Source organism: Pseudorasbora parva, chromosome 24 (assembly GCF_024679245.1).
Source record: "Pseudorasbora parva isolate DD20220531a chromosome 24, ASM2467924v1, whole genome shotgun sequence".
NCBI classification, from domain to species: Eukaryota; Metazoa; Chordata; class Actinopteri; order Cypriniformes; family Gobionidae; genus Pseudorasbora; species Pseudorasbora parva.
Genome location: NC_090195.1, coordinates 5,883,207 through 5,904,591, shown reverse-complemented (window position 1 = coordinate 5,904,591; position 21,385 = coordinate 5,883,207). Strand labels below are relative to the sequence as shown.

At 37.3% G+C, this 21,385-nt stretch overlaps 1 protein-coding gene across 2 annotated transcripts; it reads left to right on the top strand.

Moving 5' to 3' along the window:
• The first annotated feature begins 299 nt into the window (after nt 1–299).
• Nucleotides 300–20,872, top strand: pcmtd1 (protein-L-isoaspartate (D-aspartate) O-methyltransferase domain containing 1). Of its 2 annotated transcripts, none has more exons than XM_067435290.1 (6): nt 300–405; nt 10,531–11,022; nt 11,685–11,787; nt 16,018–16,189; nt 17,353–17,476; nt 19,639–20,872. In XM_067435290.1, the coding sequence occupies exons 2-6, from the start codon at nt 10,716–10,718 to the stop codon at nt 20,010–20,012; spliced, it is 1,080 nt and encodes a 359-aa protein (XP_067291391.1). In that variant the 5' UTR covers nt 300–405; nt 10,531–10,715; the 3' UTR covers nt 20,013–20,872. The 2 variants fall into 2 exon arrangements, with proteins under 2 accessions (XP_067291391.1, XP_067291390.1); XM_067435289.1 differs by lacking the exon at nt 300–405 and adding an exon at nt 3,528–3,709.
• The last annotated feature ends 513 nt before the right edge of the window (nt 20,873–21,385 follow it).

The window sequence follows — 21,385 nt, the reverse complement described above, 5'->3', positions numbered from 1 at the left end:
TTCTCCATGTAGCCTACTATCCGGCTACCGCACGGATCTTATAGGCCTATGGTTTTAGCCTACTACACGTATAGTTTTTCCACAACAGTTACCCAAAACATTCATTTAAGACATACCATGTAATGTCTGTTTGAATACTAGCCAAGACAGATTCGTTTTTGAAACTGTAATTAGTGTGTACGTCGTTATGAGAGGCGTCTGTGTGTACGTGTGTGTGTGTGTGTGTCCGTGCGCGCGCGCGGGCTTCGCTTCGGTCAGCGCGAGTAGATCGTTTTGTTTACATCAGCATAATTCGGAATAAATATTCACAAAGTTGAAATGCCTCGCTTTAAAAAAGATACCAAACTTGTGCAGAGGGGAATTGCGCCGGTCGTTGAGCGAGGAGAGATTTTGAACAAAGGAAAGGTAACTAGCCTACTTCTCTCAGAAAACTTTCAAACAAAAATACTTTTAGGTGTTAAATGACTATTTGGAGCATTGGGATCGCTACGGGTGCTGTGAACTAAAATTTGACCAAATTTGACATTCACTTGTTTTGCCTGTAGCTCGTAAGCTCGTGCAAATTTTTGAAAGTACACATCAAAAGTAGATTTCTTTTTTTTTATGTCATTGCTTTATTTTATTACTGTTGCATTGTCGTGTAAATGCCCATTATGGTGCCATCATGGTGATTTAAGCCAGTCAGTGATGCTCCACCTGACATACTAGCATACGACCACCTTAAACTCATTTCAATACTTCTATAAAAGTTACAAAGCTCTTTACAAAGCTGCTGTGACTTTAAGGAAAATGCACCGAACCCATACTGATACACATCCCGATATTCTCCCAACTTTTCTCTTTCCCCCAAGGCAGGACCCATTTTATGAGACATCCATCAAGTGTATGCCAACTAAACTAATCTTTAATCTTTTCAGAAAACTGAAACATACTTTTTAAGTTTGGCCACGGTTGCACACACTGTGCAGAGGAACCGTACTCTTTAATTTTGCTATAAACTGATCAGTGTTCAAAAAATGTTGGGAAACTTCACATGACCTTACAAGAGTGATTACTGATAGGCTGCTTGCAAATAATAATCATAATAATAAATAATAATTCAATTTTAAAGAAGAATAAAATCCTCCACTGTCTTTCAAAGCTGCTAAGGAAACAACTTTTGACTTTGCGGACCTTGATAGAAATGTAGTGGAGTAAAAAGTACAATTGTCTTTCAGATGTGATGAAGTTTAAGTTTCCTGAAAAATAATACTCAAGTACAGATACACAAAAACTGTACTTAAGTACAGTACTCAAGTAATTTTCTCTGCATTCAGACACATTTTGCCAGCATGGGTCAAATATATAATTTTTCCATATCTAATTTAATTCATTAAACTGCTAAATATACTGTAGAAATTGGGAAAATGAAATATACAAGCACTTTTGCTCCTCACAGAGGTTTGCTTCTTGATTACATCGGAGCTCAAAACCAAATCTAAATTTCTATAATATTCGAATTTAACAGCACAAAATCTGAAACATTGCTAACTTTTCATGACATTGCAAGACATTTGAAAACTATTTCCATATCTACCAGCAGATGGCGGATGAATGCAACTTTGAGAAACAAGATTTCAGGCCTTCATTTCTGTATTCCAAACAATTCAAGCACCAAAAAGAGAAAAAGACACTGATGAATAAGAACCAGTTTGACTGCTCATGATTTTAAAAAGCATTTCCTCTCAAGAGACCTGCATTACCCTGTAGCCCTGATATGAAATATGTACCGTGTAAATCAGGTGTGCAGTTTGTTAACCTCTGTAATTATTATTTTTTTAATTATCAGTGATTTATCCTCCCTTTGATGAGTTTATGATGATGCAAATTACGTTTAATTACCCGAAATGAGGCAGAGCTTTCCTATTAAACGTCACCTAGAAACAAAACCAACAATTACTAAACACAGCAAGTGTGTTTATGTTGTCTTGATTTAGATTTAGCTTTAACCCTAACCCATACACTCGACTCAATCTCACACAGTTAACATGTAATGCTCATGGCGATTTACAGAAATATCATGAATATCAGAGAAAAAAGCTGAGATGCTTGCTTAAAATATAAGCAAGTCGTTTGTAAAGAATTTCCATCTGTCTTTGTTGATCGTTATATGCATTCCAGGAGGGCAAAGTTTGCTATTCATTCTATTATTTATTTTTATGACCCTTTGCTTAGAGATAATTTTACCCATAATTCCACTGGATCTGCATAAAAGTGCTGCTACATATATTTGCCCATGTCATCGTAGCATTTGAACATCATAGCCTGATGTTTTCTAGAAAGCCGTATTACGCATTTAGTCCTCTAATGTTGAATATGCATAAATTGACTCTTACTAATTATAAAGTGGTTTGATAATAGTAATTTCCCTATTAGGTTTGGACTAAGTGGATCTTATGAAGGGTCAACAAGGTAGGCTGGTCTATGGGAAAATTAAAGATGTCACCGTGGTAAGTAAATACTGTTGTTCAGACTAATTTGGCATGCAGTGATGCAACCAGGCACATGGTGGGTGTTTTGAAATGTAAACTAAGAAGGAATGCTTGTTCTTTTCTAGGAGTAACTGAGGTTTGAGTGCTTGTTCTGAATGTTGAACTACTAACAAATAACAAATTATGCCAAAAATAATAATCTTCATAAATAAATAACAGACAGACCCTGACCCCAGCTGCGCAAACATAACCCCTGATTCATTGCTAAACCTAGTAATCATTTGGTTGACGTTGAAGGTTGTAAAAAAAATGCTTGCATGGGTTATTATAAATGCGTTTTACTAGATTATTATTAAACGCAACGACCAACAGCAGTTTCTTGGAAAAGGCTTTTCACTTATGTTTCCGCCTTCTCCTGCTACGATAGCTACGTCGACACGAACGACTCCTAAACCGTCAAATCGCTGACTGCCTACTTGCGCGACTAGCCAATCCTGGCTCAGGAGGCGGGACACGTGTGAATACAGGCGGGGGGAGGAAAACCGCTGTCCGAAACAGAAAAAGCGGGTAGAATGGCATTAAAAAAGATATGGCTTGGCATATTGGCTCAGAAAATGTCTCTATTTAGCCATATACGTGTATCTAAATAATATTTGTCATATTTAAACTGTACAATGTATATTTTAATTCAACTGCTTTGGAAGTTTTAAGCGCTCAAGACAACAACTAAAGTCTGTTTAGTCACGTGGTACATGATACTTTTCTAAGCGCTAGTGGGGATGGACTAATCATGTTCATCGGTGATTAATAGTTAGGCGAATGTTTTTATGAAGATACACTGGACTTTTTGTGAATATACCTCAGAAAAACAATCCTTAATATTAATATATTCAAAAGATTATACACTTAGATTTTCAAATGCCTTCGATATCGCAATAATCGAGCTCATATTTGAATGCAGCTCAATGGGGCTTTGTCTTTTTGAGCCTCCAAGAGCCCCCTGGAGGACTATCACACCAGCCAGTTAATAGCCAGCCGCTTTTGCCGTCTAATGTCCGCAGCCTCGTTTCTGTGAACCACGTGACGTGTGTTTACATCCTCTCAGCTGTTCCTCGAGAAAAACAGCGATACAAAAATCTATACACAACTCAACAGTGCGCTCAAAAACACCAACTCTAATGTGCATCCAGTCTGTTTGCCTAGTGCAAAGCCTGAGATTGATTCATGGCTCTACAAAGGTCAGTGAACATTGTTATTCCGCAGAGATGATGCCGACATTTTTGTTTTGTTGCTTTGCGTTGATCTGAGCGAGCTGAGGGAGATGTACATGTGGCAGGCATTTAAATGCAAACTTACTGTATTGGTTTAATGCACGCGAGGAAGCCCAAATTGTTTGTTTTGAAGAATGCACAAATGTTATTGTGTAAAGTGGAATGATGTACCAGGTCAAATACAATGCCGCCGTCTCGCTGGTTTTTCCCTGTCCTGCAGTGTTAAATGTCATCAACAGCATGGGTTTCTGAACTAATCGAAAACTCGAGTGTTTTCCTCCGTTTATTTTCATCTGAATTATACTGACTCAGAAACACGGAGGCGTTTAACCAGATGCTGCAAGTTTACGAATACTTATGACAATAGTAACAGCTGTCTCTGAAGCTTTATTTATTAACAACTTTCTTTTTTAATGAACGTTTGCTCATTACACAACACTCATAATAACAAAGGCCAGATTTGCGACACACACATCGTAAATATTTATAAATGTCAAGTTTTATTGCATAACCATTTTAAATAGATCTGTGGAGTTATTAAATTTATTTAATGTATGCATACAGACAGTTCCTGTTTAGGGATTATGGCGGATCTAAACATGAGAAACGCTTACATTCTCTCTCTCTCTCTCTCTCTCTCTCTCTCTCTCTCTCTCTCTCTCTCTCTCTCTCTCTCTCTCTCTCTCTCTCTCTCTCTCTCTCTCTCTCTCTCTCTCTCTCTCTCTCTCTCTCTCTCTCTCTCTCTCTCTCTCTCTCTCTCTCATTTTTATTGTCTCCGACATAACGTGAATATATTAAGCACTACACACGTCGCTGAACGCTGTTTTTTTATATAACGCAGTGCGGTTATGTGAAGTGTTTTATAAACCTTTAGCTCGACTGCGTCGTGAAATGTAGATCTTTACGCGTACGGATGGACCTCAGCGTCTTACGTCACTCGGTCAGTCACGATCTATATTGTTTGTGGGTCGAGCGTAAACGTAAACAAACAATTAAAAGCGTCGCAAACACTTTCGACAGAAACATTGTACAGAGGAATATAAAATGATTCATATATTTCATGTTGGCGACATACTATTTTATTCAGAGCCGAGTGTTGTGGTGTTGTTATGGGAAGGAATAATAGCCAGTTATTCTTTAGAACTAAATAGTATTTTTTATGTTAGCCTACTATCTGATTTATATAGCCTATAATCACGTATAGTTTACGCAGCCTAACCGGTCCGGGACAAATCTATGTTTATTTTCACAAGTAAATTCCTAAAATACCATTCTTCATAGGCCCATTTTCCCCCGCAACTTTTTCCACAACATAAACAATGTTTACTGTCCATCAGCTTCAAAATCTTTTTTGTTTTTGCAAATCAGACTTAACACAGTAGGCTATAATTTTAAAAAACTTACCTTCTGAATACCTGCTCGAGCTCAGTCAGATCCAGCCGCGCTTAACTTCTCTCCACCACAATGTTGGTCGTCTTCCATTCCATCATAAAAGTCATTTTTAAAAGTAATGTATTGAACAATCTCGTTTTCCTCTTTCTGTGTGTAGTCTGGCTTCGTCTGACCAGCACAAACTGAGCTTTACAACCTCCCGTGAAACCTTGAAACATTCCTTCTTATCTCTAACTTGTGAAGGCCACACAATCTTAAGATTGAACCACAGGAGCAAAGGATTGCAAAAGCATGGAAAATAATGAGTAATATAAATGGAAATGGAAATGAATAAATTATAAATGAATATAAAATATGGATAAAAGATAAAAGTATGCTTGCTCTTTTGGAGCTACAGGTTGCTCTTAAAATCAAATCTTTCACACTAGAATCTCAACTAGTTTTTTTAAAAGTTAAAAATAATGATAATATTATAAATTCAAACAATATATTTATATTAACCAAAACACTGTACATTGTTTAAAATATTTTGGTGAAATATGACCTCAACATTATTATTATTAAGTGAATCTCATGAAACATGTAAAGGTCATATTTCAAAATCAAAAGAGAGTAATAAGAAATTATGCATCTTTTACATTTCAAGAATGCTTTAATCTTTAATCTTCTTTATTTAAACCATATATATATATATATATATATATATATATATATATATATATATATATATATATATATATAAAATATGAGGCCAAGTTTAGCAACCCATAAATTTGTCTTCTGCATTTAACCCATCCAAGTTAATGCACACACACATTAGGAGCAGTAAATATAGTGAACACACACCCACACACACACACACACTCCCTGAGCAGTTTTTGTTTTGTTTTTTTGTTTCTCTATCATGACACAGTTCCTCTTATTGAGGCTTGGAGTGAGTCCACTGAGAGTTTGTGGCTTCTGCTTTCCCCGAGTCGGACGTGTGGTGCAGGAGTCGACGCGAGGGCATGCGCTTCAGTTTTGACTTTTTACACACACCACGTGTCCTCATGACACACAAACAGTCTGAGACTTTCAGGATAGATGAAAGCTGTAATAGTATAGTTTCAGTATATTCTGCGGTGTGACATAACATACTGTGAAGAAGTTATGGAGATCACACTGCTTTTATCTTCACTGGAAAAGTCCAGAGAAACTGTAAACAGATTCATTCTGGTTGAGCATCAGTGTAGTGTAATAATGTTGCAATTATGCAACCAGCAAGTTTAAACATGTTAATGACGGATCAGCTCTGCTTATAACAAACTGTTCATTGTTCCAGTTCCAGTATTAACTCCACAACAAACCAGCACTTGCTCTCTGACAAAACCAGTTAGCAGTGTTATGAAACCAGTATCCTTGTTTATGTCTAATATTAACAAAGTTATTCCTTAATGGTGTTATAAACCATTGTCTGTTTGTTGGAAAGAACGAGACATGTAACAGGAGCCGTTCTCTTTTGTAAGTTGTATACTGATGTGCAGAGAGTCTCTGTAGGGTTGCAATCAGGTCTTGTACAAAACAGAGTAGGAGGTTTGACCCAGATCCCTCCCTGCAGTATTTTTAGTGCAGGAGACTCAAAGGGCAGTAATACAGGAAAACGCTGAAAAGAAAGACAAATGCAGAAAAGAAAAGAACAAGGAAATGATGGCAATGTAGACATGTAACCCTATGAAGTCAAAGCAATGTATAACATTATATATAAGTACATTCAATATATAATTATATAATCAGCTTTTACCCCTTTAAACTGATTTCAACAGCAATTTTCCCCAAATTTTTTCCTATATACTGTGTATATGAATAGGCCTCCTCTTATTCTGACGGGATATTTAACTTGTTCCGCCCAAACTTTAATAAAACATAATTAAGACTATCAAATTACCAATCAAATGAAATCAATATATAAAAAAAATCCTTATACTGCATTGGAAACATAGCCTAGAAATCTAGACGCACCCTAGCGGCAGCAAATCTAATCTGCCACAAGTATTGTCTAGCAACTCTCAATACACTTCTAAGCTGTAAAAAACAAACTCTGGTCAGGCCAATCACATCGTGTATAGAGTCGGTGGGCGGGGCTTAACATAATGACGGCCAAGTTGCGTTTGCGTGCTTCTAGTAAACACAGAAATTGGCAAACGGCGGTCTTTTTTGAATCAGCTTTGACCGCGACTTTTCTCTGAGAAAAGAACAAAGAACGGCACTGAAGTCATTCCTAAAAAGGGAAGATGTGTTCAGAATTTTGCCGACCGGATACAGTGAAAGTTTAATATCTGCTTCACCTTCGTTGCTCTGGTTGGTTGTAGCGCTACCCTGTCGCGTGCAGAGGGAGTTTGAAAGACAACTGTTTATCCGCCCCTCGGGTTGAGCTGTCAATGGTAGGGGTGTCTATGGTTAACCGATTGACCGATTAACCGTTAAAAATAGCGTAACCGGGTGAAACATTTTGCTCGGTTAAGTGGCGTCAATGACGTGCTTTGAATTTAGTTGTAATATATGTTTGCACCACTAGAGACCGCCAGAGCGCTCCCAGACATTTGTAATAGAGAAAAGCAGACGTTATTTTAACTGTAATGAAGAAAACAAAAAAGCTAATCACGGACTGAAAGCAAGATGGCCAGAGCTGAAGGGACGAGTCCACAGATGCTTGAACTCTCTGCCGGGAGAGAGGCTCAGCCGTGCGAGTCAAACGCTGTGTGAATCATTCTCGGCGGCATATTTTACTACATGCCCTAATCGTAAACGCGCCCTCGCTGCCACTCGCATTGCTCGTGAACTGGAGCGCATCTCATCCTAATTTAACGTAACTCAGCGTAACCTCGCAGACATGAAATAGATCTTAAGAAACTTCAAATGTCTTTAACAAATTAAAACGAAAAGAAATAGGCTACTCTCTGATTATGTAATCCATGATGTGCATTTCTCTATGGTGGTCTATGGTGGCTCTATGGTGGAGATGGTGGTCGTCAAATTAATAAACTAAAAATAACCCTGACGCACACTATGGTTAACCGAGTATTAACTGCTAAAGGCCTCGGTTAACGGTTAATGAAAAACTTAAAAACGTGCAGCCCTAGTCAATGGTGAGTTTCCAGACCAAACATCTTGATGTGGGTCTGGCTTGTCAGGCTTGTGGAAATGCACAAACTGCATCTGAAGTGCCACTAAACCGCCAGTAGGTGGCGGCAAGTGACTCTTAATGGGTGAGTCATTGAGTCATTCATTCAACGATTTGTTCAAATGGCTGATTCATTTAAGAATAAAGCAAGTATGAATGGGTCATTAACGTAACTCAGTTGGGCATGTGAGGGAGTATTTCTGTGCTAAAAACACTCCTTCCTGATTCAAACAAGTTTTTTTTTTGAGTATGGCCCTGTATGACATCATTACATACAATTACTTGTATGGGCACTTCTCCCGGATGAGAGAGTGTGCATGTCAACCACAGCAAGAACATACACACACACACTCTCACACACTCACTCTCTGGTCGGGCAAGTAAAAATCTAATTTACTCGCCTCTTCCTCGTAAAAGCGTAATGTTGAGCATTTGAAGTCATTTGAGACCTACACTATGCATGAAAAACCTTCATAGATTCACAAAACGTCTCGATGTATGTAACCCTGTTTTCCTGTTCATTTAGTAAAATGTTCTCGTATTCATGTGAAAGTCTCAGAACAGCAACTAATGTTAGCTGCTTCTGACATGTCAAGTAGAAATTCATGGTTCATTGGCTGCAAAAAATTTTTTTTTTTAAACTATATAACATATTTGAAAGGGATGAGCTCTCTTAAGTTCAATAGAAAGTATTCAACAAAGACAATAAAACCGATTTAATGGGTTCTTTTTAGATGGATGGTCCTTTGCAATGCCATCCTTAATTGGAGTGGAGAATAGAGACATTTGGATGTACAGTAATTGGGCTTGTCTTGTACTCGCTGAACCATTGTAAGTAAACAAGCCTCATGTTTCTTTCTTTGTTTAAATCCAGATCTGGTTCAGGTTCATGAAAATCCTTGAGGTTACAGCAATCCAGCTTAACTCAATTACCAACGAGCTGAAGAAACGAAGTGTCCTGTCTGCAGCCCAAATGTCACTTACAGGCTTACTTTGTTCTTGCTCAAGGCTCTAAAGGAAACCAAAGGAAAATGTGCTTTTCACTTCTCCCGTAGTGTATGATATCAGGAAAAAATATATATTCACATGTTTTTTTATTGAGCATTGATGCAACAGATTTTTATGAAAATAAATCATAAAAATGGTTTGTTTAAAAAAATATATTTTTAATATATGGCGAGGTGGGCCTTTTACCCACAAGTAGGGTTAAACCAGCATGGAGGAAAATTACACAAAGTATTGATACAAATGCTTTAGCTAAAATAATATGTTTTTAATAATGTCTACGTTAATCACTTTAGCAAAGTTTTGACCCTTTTCGGTTTATTTAGATAAATAAAAGAATACATTTTTGTTCAGTAAATATACTGGCATTAAAATATGTTTGTTTTAAAGTTACAGAAACAAAATTATTTAAAATTCTGAAAGCATCGAATGAGATCCCATAATAATTTAATAAAACTTTACAATAGTAACAAATACATATTTTATTATATGATATGATTAATATTATATTTTAAATGTGACGGTTTAATTATAAATATGGTGATCATAAGGTGGTGCCCCATTTATTATATATGATATTTTCTGAATCTAACCATGAAAAGTCAGCCAGCTGTTAATAATAATAATATTAATCATGTTAATTATTGTGCCTTTCGCCCCATCAGCAGGTGCGCCTTTTACCCCAAACACTACTTTCACATATTCTTCCGTTATTGAAAAACTGCTTTATTTACCTTAAACAAACGAGAAGTCTTTGTCTCAAAAAATAAGCATCAATTTGATATATTCTCACTTGCTACATAAATCTATAACATTTAAAAAAAGATTAAACATTAGATCAAATTAGTGCAGAATGAACTTTGGTTTCAAGGATCAGGCAAATTTCCACGTGCATCTTTAAAAGTGGTTGTTAAGAAAAGTGCTGAGCTGAATTCTTGTGCCATCTAGAAGTTTAAAAGAGAATAAAGTCAGATGCTCCTTTTACCCCAGTGCGCCTTTAGCCCCGTTGTACCCTAACAAGACTTCTGCAATATTAAAGCTGGTTGCATCAGGCAGGTAACATCAGGTATACAACACCTCGCTGAAGAATCAAAGCCGGCAGGTATCAGGTGGCATGCCAGGATCTCGCGCGGTATGGCTCCTTTTTTCCTGCTGTGTGCCAGAGAGAAAGGTAAACTGAAATGTGCGAAAGAGGGATCTAAACCGTCACCGTTTGTTTTTCAATCCTCAGATCTTGCCGTGGCTGAGAATGGTCTGAGGTGATTTGTGTGGGACAGACATCATCACGACTGGGCATCCCTGTGGAGAATCGCTCCAGTGCTTCCTCTGGATGTGAGGACCGGTCTAGTTACCCGTCTCTCACCTCCTCTGCATTTTTTTTTGGTTTCCTTTTTTTCCGTTGGCTGTGTGTGGAACATGGGGGGAGCTGTCAGTGCTGGCGAGGATAATGACGATTTGATAGACAACCTGAAGGAAGCCCAGTACATCCGCACGGACCGCGTCGAGCAGGCCTTTAGGGCCATAGACCGTGGAGATTACTACTTGGAGGGCTACAGAGACAATGCCTACAAGGATCTGGCGTGGAAGCACGGGAATATACACCTCTCAGCGCCGTGTATCTACTCCGAGGTGATGGAAGCCCTGAAACTCCAGCAGGGTTTGTCTTTCCTTAACCTCGGCAGTGGCACAGGATACCTGAGCACTATGGTCGGCCTGATCATAGGTGAGAACAACTCTAATGAAGTGTCTACGATTTAGATCGTAAAAAAAAAGACTAGCAGATATTGAGGATATCATTTATTTTATTGTTTGATTTATTTTAAATGATATTATTCAAAAGAAAAACAAGGAATAATGAGAAGAAGAAATAAGACATTTGCACCCGAAAACAAAGATTCAGGAACAGTCACAATAAATTTAGGTTGCATAAATCGGCCTTTTGGCTCTTAAACACTTTTCAGCTGAGACAGACTAACTAAATTGTTTGCTTTTTTACATTCTACATGTTAGTAATTTCATTTTGAGTAATATTAAGATCTTTTAATATTGTTACTCATATTTAAGTTTAGGGATTTGCTTAACTTACGCTGGCAGAAATGAACTCATGTCTTGTATGTTAATACAAAAATATATATATGTCATTCCTTGTTGAAAAAGTTAAAAAGAGCTGCATTTAAAAAAAAAAAATAGAAATGGTTTGTAACATTAAAATTTAGCTTTACATCCATCTAAAGTACACTTGCTGAGTAAAAGTATTAATTTCTTTTTAAAATGTCTTACTTTTCTCATCTTACAAATGTTTGAACTGTAATGCACTTATGTTGAAGGATAAACTTAACACATACGCAGGGATTTATTATTATTATTTATTTTTATTTTTTGCAGGTCCGTTTGGAGTAAATCATGGTGTTGAGCTCCATAAGGATGTTGTGGAGTATGCAAAAGAAAGACTCGACGACTTCATTAAAAACAGTGACAGCTTTGACAGGCATGTTCAACTTTTTTTCTGTTTCTGTAGGTTTGAGTGTGAAATGTAAAGATCCTGCTTGAAGAAGTGTTGATTTGATCAGGAGTTTGTTAGGCTTTTGTTTTAATTGGCAGCCGCTTCCAGGCAAGCGAACTGAGATTCAAGCAGACCACATTAATCCCGCGGCGGTCCTGTGGTTATGCACTTCAGAGATCACTTGTTTTTTAAACTTTGATTTAGTCCGCCCTGCCCATTAATCTTTTGTGTGGCACAAAGGATGCATTAGCTAACCCCAAACCGCAGGCTCAAGTGCACGTCAGCTCTGTCCGGTCTGCTGAGCGATTTGCACACCTGTGTGAAGACCTGTCAAAGTCGGAACTGCTTGGTCAGATAGTCCGCTTCAGTATTGGTCACGCAACTGGGTTTTCCTGAACCTTCTCCATGGCATTTGCTGCTTGCAAACATCTGTTTTCGTCATGCACCCGAGCGGGCAGGGTTATTGAGGTCAGGAGAAAGAGCTGGAATGACGTATTAGACAAAGTGCTGACGCTATTAAACAATCCTAAAAAAACACATGTTTCGTAACAGAAGGCCATGTGCCAAATGGTTGCTTAATCAATGTTGTTGCGCTTTGGTAGCTCTCTTGTTTGGATCACTTTATTAGAAATCAATATCTCTTACATGACTTGTCAAGTCTACAACTACTCAAAGAAACAGCTGCCTAGTGGCTCTAAGCAAATGCAGACAAACACGTATGGATTCGTGCTAATAATATGCTCAATATCAGATTTGTCTCGGCATCATATCTGTCCTTTAGCAATACAAGAATAATTGCTTTTTATGCATTCATAAAAATAGATTATTACATGTTCTGTAGGAAATGCGAGTGCCAAACTCTCTGACATAATGCTAGGCTGTTGTTAGCACATAGCTATTCGGTTGCTGTGTGGTTCCTTGTCCCATGGGCCTTAATAATAACTTGTGTGATATAGTTTAAAAGAGGTGTGTTATTACTTCTTAGTGATTTGAAAAGCAGTTTTGCCTGAGGGACAATAAATCTTGCAAAACAATTTCACCAACATATCTAGCAGGGGCAATTCTAGGACTTCAGTAAATCATAGCCCAATGAGGCTATGATTTAAAAAAAGAAAAGAAAAGTAAATTCCTGATAATTTAATACATTTCTAATAGGGGTGAACCGATATCCTCGTGTCACGATTCAGTACATATCACGATACTATACTCACAAGCTGATATTATTGGGATACTCCAAGACATATGGTAAAAGGTTACTGTACTGTTGATTTAAAATCTTAAATCTGGGATTGCATTGGGTTGGGGGTGGAAATGAATAGGCTTGGTAATGCACAGGACAATAGTCACACCAGAATAAAAATATTCATGGTTCTGACATTATCAGGACCTATTCACCTATTCACTCATTCCATTATTATTCATTATATTCAACATTATATAGTAGTTTAATGTAGTACTGACATTAAAACTATCAACTTTAATTTTTTTCACACAGTTATTTTCATTTCTATCCATGATACATATTGTTGCAGTTTTATATTTGTGACATGATATATTGTTACACCCCTAATTTCTAATAATTTTAACCAGCTATTATTCATTAATATTCATTAAGAATATAGACAAACTTCATATTTTTGTAATTTTCTAAAGTATGTAGTTGTATATATACAGTCCCTGACAAAAGTCTTGTCGCTTATCTATTTTCTAGAAATACCTGATATTAACCTGACTTTTAATTAATTAATTGGTGTTAGAAATAGCTCATATGAAAAGCTAAAACCCTCCCAAATGATGTTTAATGCACTGAAATAAATAATTTTCACAGAAAAAATATTTATCATTTAATCAAGACAGAAAGGTCAAATTTTGGCAAGACAAAAGTTTTGTCGCCTATACAGAAATTGAACAAATTTACTGCAAATACAAAAATATGTCAGCAAATTAAGTTGTGGTGCTGTGAGATCCAAATTTAATATCTTGTATGACTTCCATGAGCTTGAAGGACTGCATCCATGCGGTTTGGCAAGGATTCATACAATTTATTGATGAAGTCATCAGGAATAGCTAAGAAAGCAGTCTTGCATGCCTCCCAGAGTTCATCAATATTCTTTGGTTTCGTCTTCCATGCGTCCTCTTTCATCCTACCCCACATATGCTCAATGATGTTCATGTCTGGTGACTGGGCTGGCCAATCCTGGAGCATCTTGATCTTCTTCGCCTTGAGGAACTTTGATGTGGAGAGGGAAGTATGCGATGGAGCACCGTCCTGCTGCAGAATTTGGCCTCTTTTATGGTTGGGATTATAAGAGGTAGCTAAGATTTCTTGGTATTTTAGACTATTGATGTTGCCTTCCACCCTGCAGATCTCTCGCACACCCCCATACTGGATGTAACCCCAGACCATGATTTTTCCGCCACCAAACTTCACTGTTTTCTGGGTGAATCTCGGATCCATTCTGGCTCCAGTAGGTCTCCTGCAATATTTGCGGCGACTGTGGTGTAATTCAACAGAAGATTCATCTGAAAAATCCACCTTCTGCCACTTTTCCAGCGTCCATCCTTTTAGCAGGCTGTGGGCCTTGGCAAATGCCACACGGTTTTTCAATTGTCTTTTGTTTAGTGCTGGCTTCTGAGCACTGATTCGACCATGGAGGCAATTTCGAGACAGAATCCGACAAACAGTTCTGGTTAACACAGGGACTTCAGGTGACCAGGTCTCGTGGAGCTCTGCTGCAGTGGAAAATGGGCTGGCCTTGGATTTTCAAGCCAACAAACGGTCCTCTCGAGCAGTTGTCTTGTGGGGTCTGCCTGACCTGGGCTTGTCAAAAATGTCTCCAGTCTCTTCAAATCTTTTTTTTATCCTCTGTACTTGACGCTGAGACACATTGAAGGTGTCTGCCACATCAGCAGTGGATCTGGTCTTCAGCCTCTTGATAATCAAAACTTTAGTCTCAGGGTGAATCTTAGGCATGTTTGCAGAGGTCTAGTTGCAGTTGATGTGAAGGTCTAGTGTACTGGGGTTCTTTTTATACACACTTGAGACCTAATTGATCCATTATTAGTCACAGGTGAAGCTCATATGACAAGGTGACAACACTTATGTCTTTGCAAAAATTGACTCAATGGGCTTTACCAAGCTGTGAATATTAGAATACTTTTTGAAAGTTTAGTTTTTCACTGAAACATTATCACAAAAGCTGGTGGAATTAAAATGAGCCATTTCTTGTAAAAAAATCTTGATTAGAAATATATTTCAGCGGCACTTTAGGTCAATTTGTACACAAGCGACAAGACTTTTGTCAGGGACTATATATATATATATATATATATATATATATATATATATATATATATATATATATATATATATATATATATGACTTTTTAAATACTTTTTGTTTTTGTTTTGTTTTTACCTTTTAAAGATTTGTGAAGTAAAATAACTTTTAAAGATTTAAATTTCTCATTTTCATTCATGGAGATAACATGGAAATTGTGCCATGCTTTGGAGGAGGATTTCTGTCAGCTGGTGAAAAACAAACACCTTTAACATGGAAATGACATTAAAATTACCACTATGACCAGTAGATGACAGCAGAGTGTCCACTCCCTTTTATATATCCCTTTATTTTAGTGTGTTTTATTATAATGAATATTATAACAAATATTTTGCAATTTTATTGCACTGAAGTATAGTAAGAGTAGGAAAGGTCACAAAGTCTCATGCCATTTAGATGAAAGGAATTCCATGAAAGTAAATAAGCCCAGATTTTACAGTGGATGGAAAACCTCTTTAATTGCTTCCACATCATATTATATAAACTGCATTTATGACAAAGAATTACACAGATGCAGAGATCATAACTATCTATCATTAAATTCACACACGTCCTCTGCTTTTGACACTGGCGCTTCGCTGCTGTGGACTGAAGAACACACTGAATAACGCAAACTAAAATACAGGGATGAGCTGAAACCTGCTGCTGGTTTTTATATGAGTTTTAGAGGGGGCTGAGGCGATCACAAATTAGTGTGCAAGTTACAGAGTAACTAAAGCTCTCCGCAAATGGGCCAAGTGGTGCCCCTGATATCTACAGGCCAGAATATTGTTTAGATATCATATAAGTTTTGTGAAAACAAATACCAGAAAATGTAAACATTGTGTTGAAGTTCTAAAAAATTAATATCAGTGTTAACAATGTGTGATTTCAGGTTTGAGTTCTGCGAACCACACTTTGTCGTGGGGAACTGTCTGGAGATTTCGTCAGACAGTCACCAGTACGACCGCATATACTGCGGAGCTGGAGTTCAGAAGGACCACGAGAACTATATGAAAATCCTGCTGAAAGTCGGAGGAATTTTGGTCATGCCAATAGAGGATCAGGTAAACCACAGGATGATGCACACAGCCACCCCTAAAAGTGTTTGGGCACTTCAGTCACAAATGTCATTAGATAACGAAAAATAATCCCAAAGGTCTGCGTTTGTGAGTTTCAAATGCTGCAGGATCTTTTCTCATCACTAATTTTACTCTCCGCATTATGTTACATCAATTTTACATAATTTTGTCATTCAACATCTTATAGCCTTAAAGAGTCTTATAGCCCCGCCCCCTCCGCTTTGTGACTGACAGTTGAGTGCATGAAGTGTCCAACACTCCACACTTTGTTTTTTTGGCATATTAAAGGGTTAGTTCACCCAAAAATGAAATTGATGTCATTAATGACTCACCCTAATGTCGTTCCACACCCGTAAGACCTCCGTTCATCTTCAGAACACAGTTTAAGATATTTTATATTTAGTCCGAGAGCGTATCCAAGTGTATACACACTATACTGTCCATGTCCAGAAAGGGAATAAAAACATCATCAAAGTAGTCCATGTGAGACATCAGTTGGTTAGTTAGAATCTCTTGAAGCATCGAAAATACATTTGGGTCCAAAAATAACAAAAACTACGACTTTATTCAGCATTGTCGTCTCTTCCTTGTTTGTGTTCAATCCTCAAATAAAGATTCAAATGGTCATGAATCAGTGAATCGATCATGAACGTTTGAATCTTTATTTGACAATGCTGAATAAAGTCGTAGTTTTTGTTATTTTTGGACCAAAATGTATTTTCGATGCTTCAAGAGATTCTAACTAACCAACTGATGTCTCACATGGACTACTTTGATGATGGTTTTATTCCCTTTCTGGACATGGACAGTATAGTGTGTATACACTTGGATACGCTCTCGGACTAAATATAAAATATCTTAAACTGTGTTCTGAAGATGAACGGAGGTGTTACAGGTGTGGAACGACATTAGGGTGAGGAGTTAATGACATCAATTTCATTTTTGGGTGAACTAACCCTTTAAGTGCATCATCCAGGTATTTAAATGGCACTTTTTCTTTTTGTAATTTTCACACTGTTTATACTTCAAAATGGCATAATAGTGCATAAGTATGTGAATTGGGATGCACTTCATGTCTTGCATCAAATGTTTGACCTCTTTATTAGCACACACCGTCCGTCTCATTCGGTGTTTATGTGTTCTTGCAGCTGACTCAGATAACTAGAACTGGTCAGAGCTCCTGGGAGAGTAAGAATATCCTGGCGGTGTCGTTTGCTCCTCTTGTTCAGCAGAACAGGACAGAAGGCTGCAAGACTGAAGCTGTGGTACTCCGTGAGTCTCCGCCCCTAAATATGATCTCACACTGCTCTGTTCAATCAGCTGCCACTAGTACAAGCACAATGTTACTGATATATTGCAGACTCCATTATTAACCAGATTCATTCAGAACTGTGAATGACACCACAGGCAAACCCATTGGGCTTTTTTTAATGCACTGGGCAATTTTGAGATTGTTTTTAGTGGAAAGAAATCTAAAATGCACATATAACTCTTTCCTCGCCAAAAAAAAAAAAAAAAAGTTGCCAGTCAGTGCCAGCATTTTAATAATTTTCACAAGTTAATATTTCGGAGTTTGATTCAAAACAGACAGAGCCTCTTGCTTTTAAACAACGACAACAAATAAAATGTGGGTTTCATTAAAAAACAACATTTAAAACAAAATGCTGAGAAAATCGCATTTTTGTCAGAGACTTTTCAGAACGATGATCAAAACATAGATCAAGTAGATGGAGTCCATCAACATGGAGCTTGACAGCCGTATGCCTTCTGTGGGATCAGCATTACATTAGGCAGTTTTGACTTCTATGCTGTTTAATGTTTGATGATCGCGTTAGCTCATAAGCCATCTTCTCTTGCTTTTTTCTGCTTCTTTGCTTGTTTTTGAGTCTGGAGATGCTGTACTATTTTAGAAGATGCGTAATAGTGCCCCCTACTGAGTGAAAACATGAATATGAATGAACATGAATGCCAGAAAAACTCACGGGAATGGCGGGGAAACGCTGTCATAAATGATGGGAAAACTTGTTCATGGCGGGGAAAGAGTTAAGTGTGTACTTTATTGCATTTGATCTATTTGCGCCAGTGGTTTTCAATCATAATACATATATTTACAGGACATTTTCTTAAAATGACTGACCGGATTCATTCAGAAAAGCGAATTACATTACAGGCAACAGATTTTTTGGTAACACTTTATTTTAAAGGTACAATATGTACTTTGTTTTAAAATATTAAAATATCCAAAAGCCATTAGAACAATGTTAATTATTTTGTTGACTTGTGTATTTACATTATCCCAAATGTTTCCAAGAATGTTAAAGTTAGAGATCTAATCATTGTTAACCAGCTCAACACCGTTAGTCTTACTGTTTAAATCTGGTTTTCTCGATTTACTGCGAGTATCATGTTTTACCATGCCTGATATCCATATAGCTCACTGCAGTGTGAACCAAATCTTAACCGTAACTCTATAGTAAGTAAATAGAGTTGGTTAAAATGTTCTGTACTTACTCAAAAAGGTTTGATGTAACTACGTCTACTCAAAATTAAGTGTAACCATTTTTTTCATGCACTGAACAATTTTGAGATGATGGGCTAGTTTTCTTCCAAAAACATCTAGTTTAAAGAAAACATCTACAATACACATCTGAGTGTTTGTTTAGTTACACCTTTTCTATATGGATCTGTAGACTTCAGTTACAATACATATCTTTACAGATATTTTATTCCTAAAAACATGTTAAAAATGTATTTATTACCTGCAATTAATGGACTAACAGTTTTTGGGTTACACTTTATTTGGTGACACTTTATTTTAGTGTCCTTGTTACACATTACATGTACTTGCCATAGTAATAACAGTAAATTATGCATAATTACATGAAACTAACCCTCAACCAAACCCTAGTAAGCACTTGTAGTTCATTAATATTACTCAGTACTTAAATATATAATTTCACTGTAACAAAGAGACCTTAAAACGAAGTTTAACTTTTTATTTTAAGGTGTTATTGTTACAGTGTAAGTATATATTTAACAGTGGAGTTATAATAATGAACTAAATGTACTTAATATAGGGTTAGGGGTTGCTTTAGGGTCAGTTTTCATGTAATTATGCATAATTTATAGTAATTACTATAGAAAATACATGTAACAAGGATCCTGTAAAATGAAGTGTAAACGAATTTTGTATATCTATATTTAACTCTAAATATCAGTTTTATTTTAACCCAGCTTATCCAATATTCAGATTTCTGTTCTGGAAATGTATGCAAATGAGGCATCCTCTAATTAGATATGACATTTCAGAAAACTTGCAATACAAAAGAATTGCCTTAATGTGCTGTGAATGATCAACTGGCGTGGGGAAGTAAGCCTTTTAGCCTCACACAAATGAGATTGAACCTGCATCTCTTGCCTTTTGTGTTCCTCAGCGGCTCTGACCGTGAGGAGCCTTCAGGACCTGTCGCGAATCCACATCCGCCGGACCCTCCGCGACCTGACCAACGACGAGAACCCCGGCCGCAACAACACGCAAAGAGCGTCCCAGAAGCGCAAGCGCAGGCGCTGCCGCCGCCGCCGCCGCATCAACACCTACGTGTTCGTCGGAAACCAGCTGATTCCTCAACCCATGGACAGCGAGGAGGACGAATGCATCGAGGAGGAGAGCAAAGAAGAGGAGCAGGAGAAAGACATTGAGCCCATCAAACCCGAGGAACCACAGGTCAACCACCTGAGAGACAAAATCTTGAGTCTGCCGCTGCCCGAGTCGCTGAAGTCGTACCTGCTGTACTACCGCGAGAAATAACAAGCGTCCCGTCTAAGCGTTAATCAACGGTGGTGGTTTCCTTCTCAGACTGCTTCTGACCCTTCATAGTTGTTTTTGCTTTTTTTGATAATGTAGCATCATTTAAACATTTAAATGGGGTCGGGCTGCGTTTCCAAGAGACTTGATTTGAATGTGCTTGCTGTGTTTGTTCTAATGATCATAATGTTGTAATATTCACATTTTGAATGTGATTTTTTCACTGCGGAGGAACTCGGTGGTTTAGAAGCTTCTAGCTCACCTCGTTTGTATTCAGATGAGTTTGCTAAATGTGACGGAAGAATTGCTGAAGCTATTTTCACAGGCTTGTATTGTAAGACCAGTAATGAGAGTTTTCTTTCTTTTTTTAATTGTAGAGAGAATGAAAAACTCATTATTTTGGGATTGATTTATGCCTTCTTTGATTCCTTGAACCTTGCTGTTTATGACGCTAATGCTTTCGGTATCTCTTCGGACTGTTTTAGTGAAGTTCCATCTAGAGAGGATTTTTTTTTTTTTTTGGCCTGTGTTTTGCATTTCGTTTTTTTTTACAATCACATTTTATAAGTACAGATATTGAACTGTCTTAATAGATGATGTAATTCTTTTGGTTGTTCCTTGTCGTCCTGAAGACCTAACGCTCCACTTTCTGCTTGTGATCATAAAATGTAAGAGACGTCACCGTTTGTGTCGGTTTGTAATTGGTGATTTCACACTCTTGTAACAACTTGTTTGCAAAATATTGTCAACATATTCACTTATTCATTGATTGTAAATGATTTTGTTGCATTGAAATGGAATCTAATAGAATTTAAATCCATCACCATGTCACGTTCCAAAAAATATAGAAATATTGAAAAACACCCAAAATATTGTCTATAAATCAGAGCTTCTCATGTTTAGAATCTGCTATAAAATATTAAAAATAAGATAGTAAAAAGTTCGGCTCAGAAGAAGCTAAAACAACCTAATATGCAAAATAAACTTAAAATAACACATTACTCATAGATGCATTCATAGATGCACTAATATTGGTTTTAAAATGATCAGAATTCAATCTTGCTGTTTTGATACTGCCCTAATGAAGATATGTCTCATAACACATATTTACATGTGCAGTACAATACTAAATAATAACTGAATCTATACAATGATCCTGTTGGAAAGTTTGCCTACTTGGTTCTTAATATTGGATGTGGCCTCTATTACTGTTCCTAATATTTTGTTATTGTTGTGCATCTCTGGTTCGTCCCACAAAAGTCCTCCAGGTCCTGTATTTCCTTTGGTTTCCCAGCATGCTCTGCACGTTTGAGTTCTTCCCCCCAATGGCTGTAGGATGTCCTGCTCAAACCAAAACCATCATAAAAACCGAAAAG

Coding starts and splice junctions, on each gene's coding strand:
- pcmtd1 (XM_067435290.1), top strand. CDS start 10,716: ATGGGGGGAGCTGTCAGTGCTGGCGAGGATAATGACGATTTGATAGAC. Junction 11,023..11,684: donor TATGGTCGGCCTGATCATAG/GTGAGAACAACT, acceptor TATTTTTTGCAG/GTCCGTTTGGAGTAAATCAT. Junction 17,477..19,638: donor GACTGAAGCTGTGGTACTCC/GTGAGTCTCCGC, acceptor TGTGTTCCTCAG/CGGCTCTGACCGTGAGGAGC.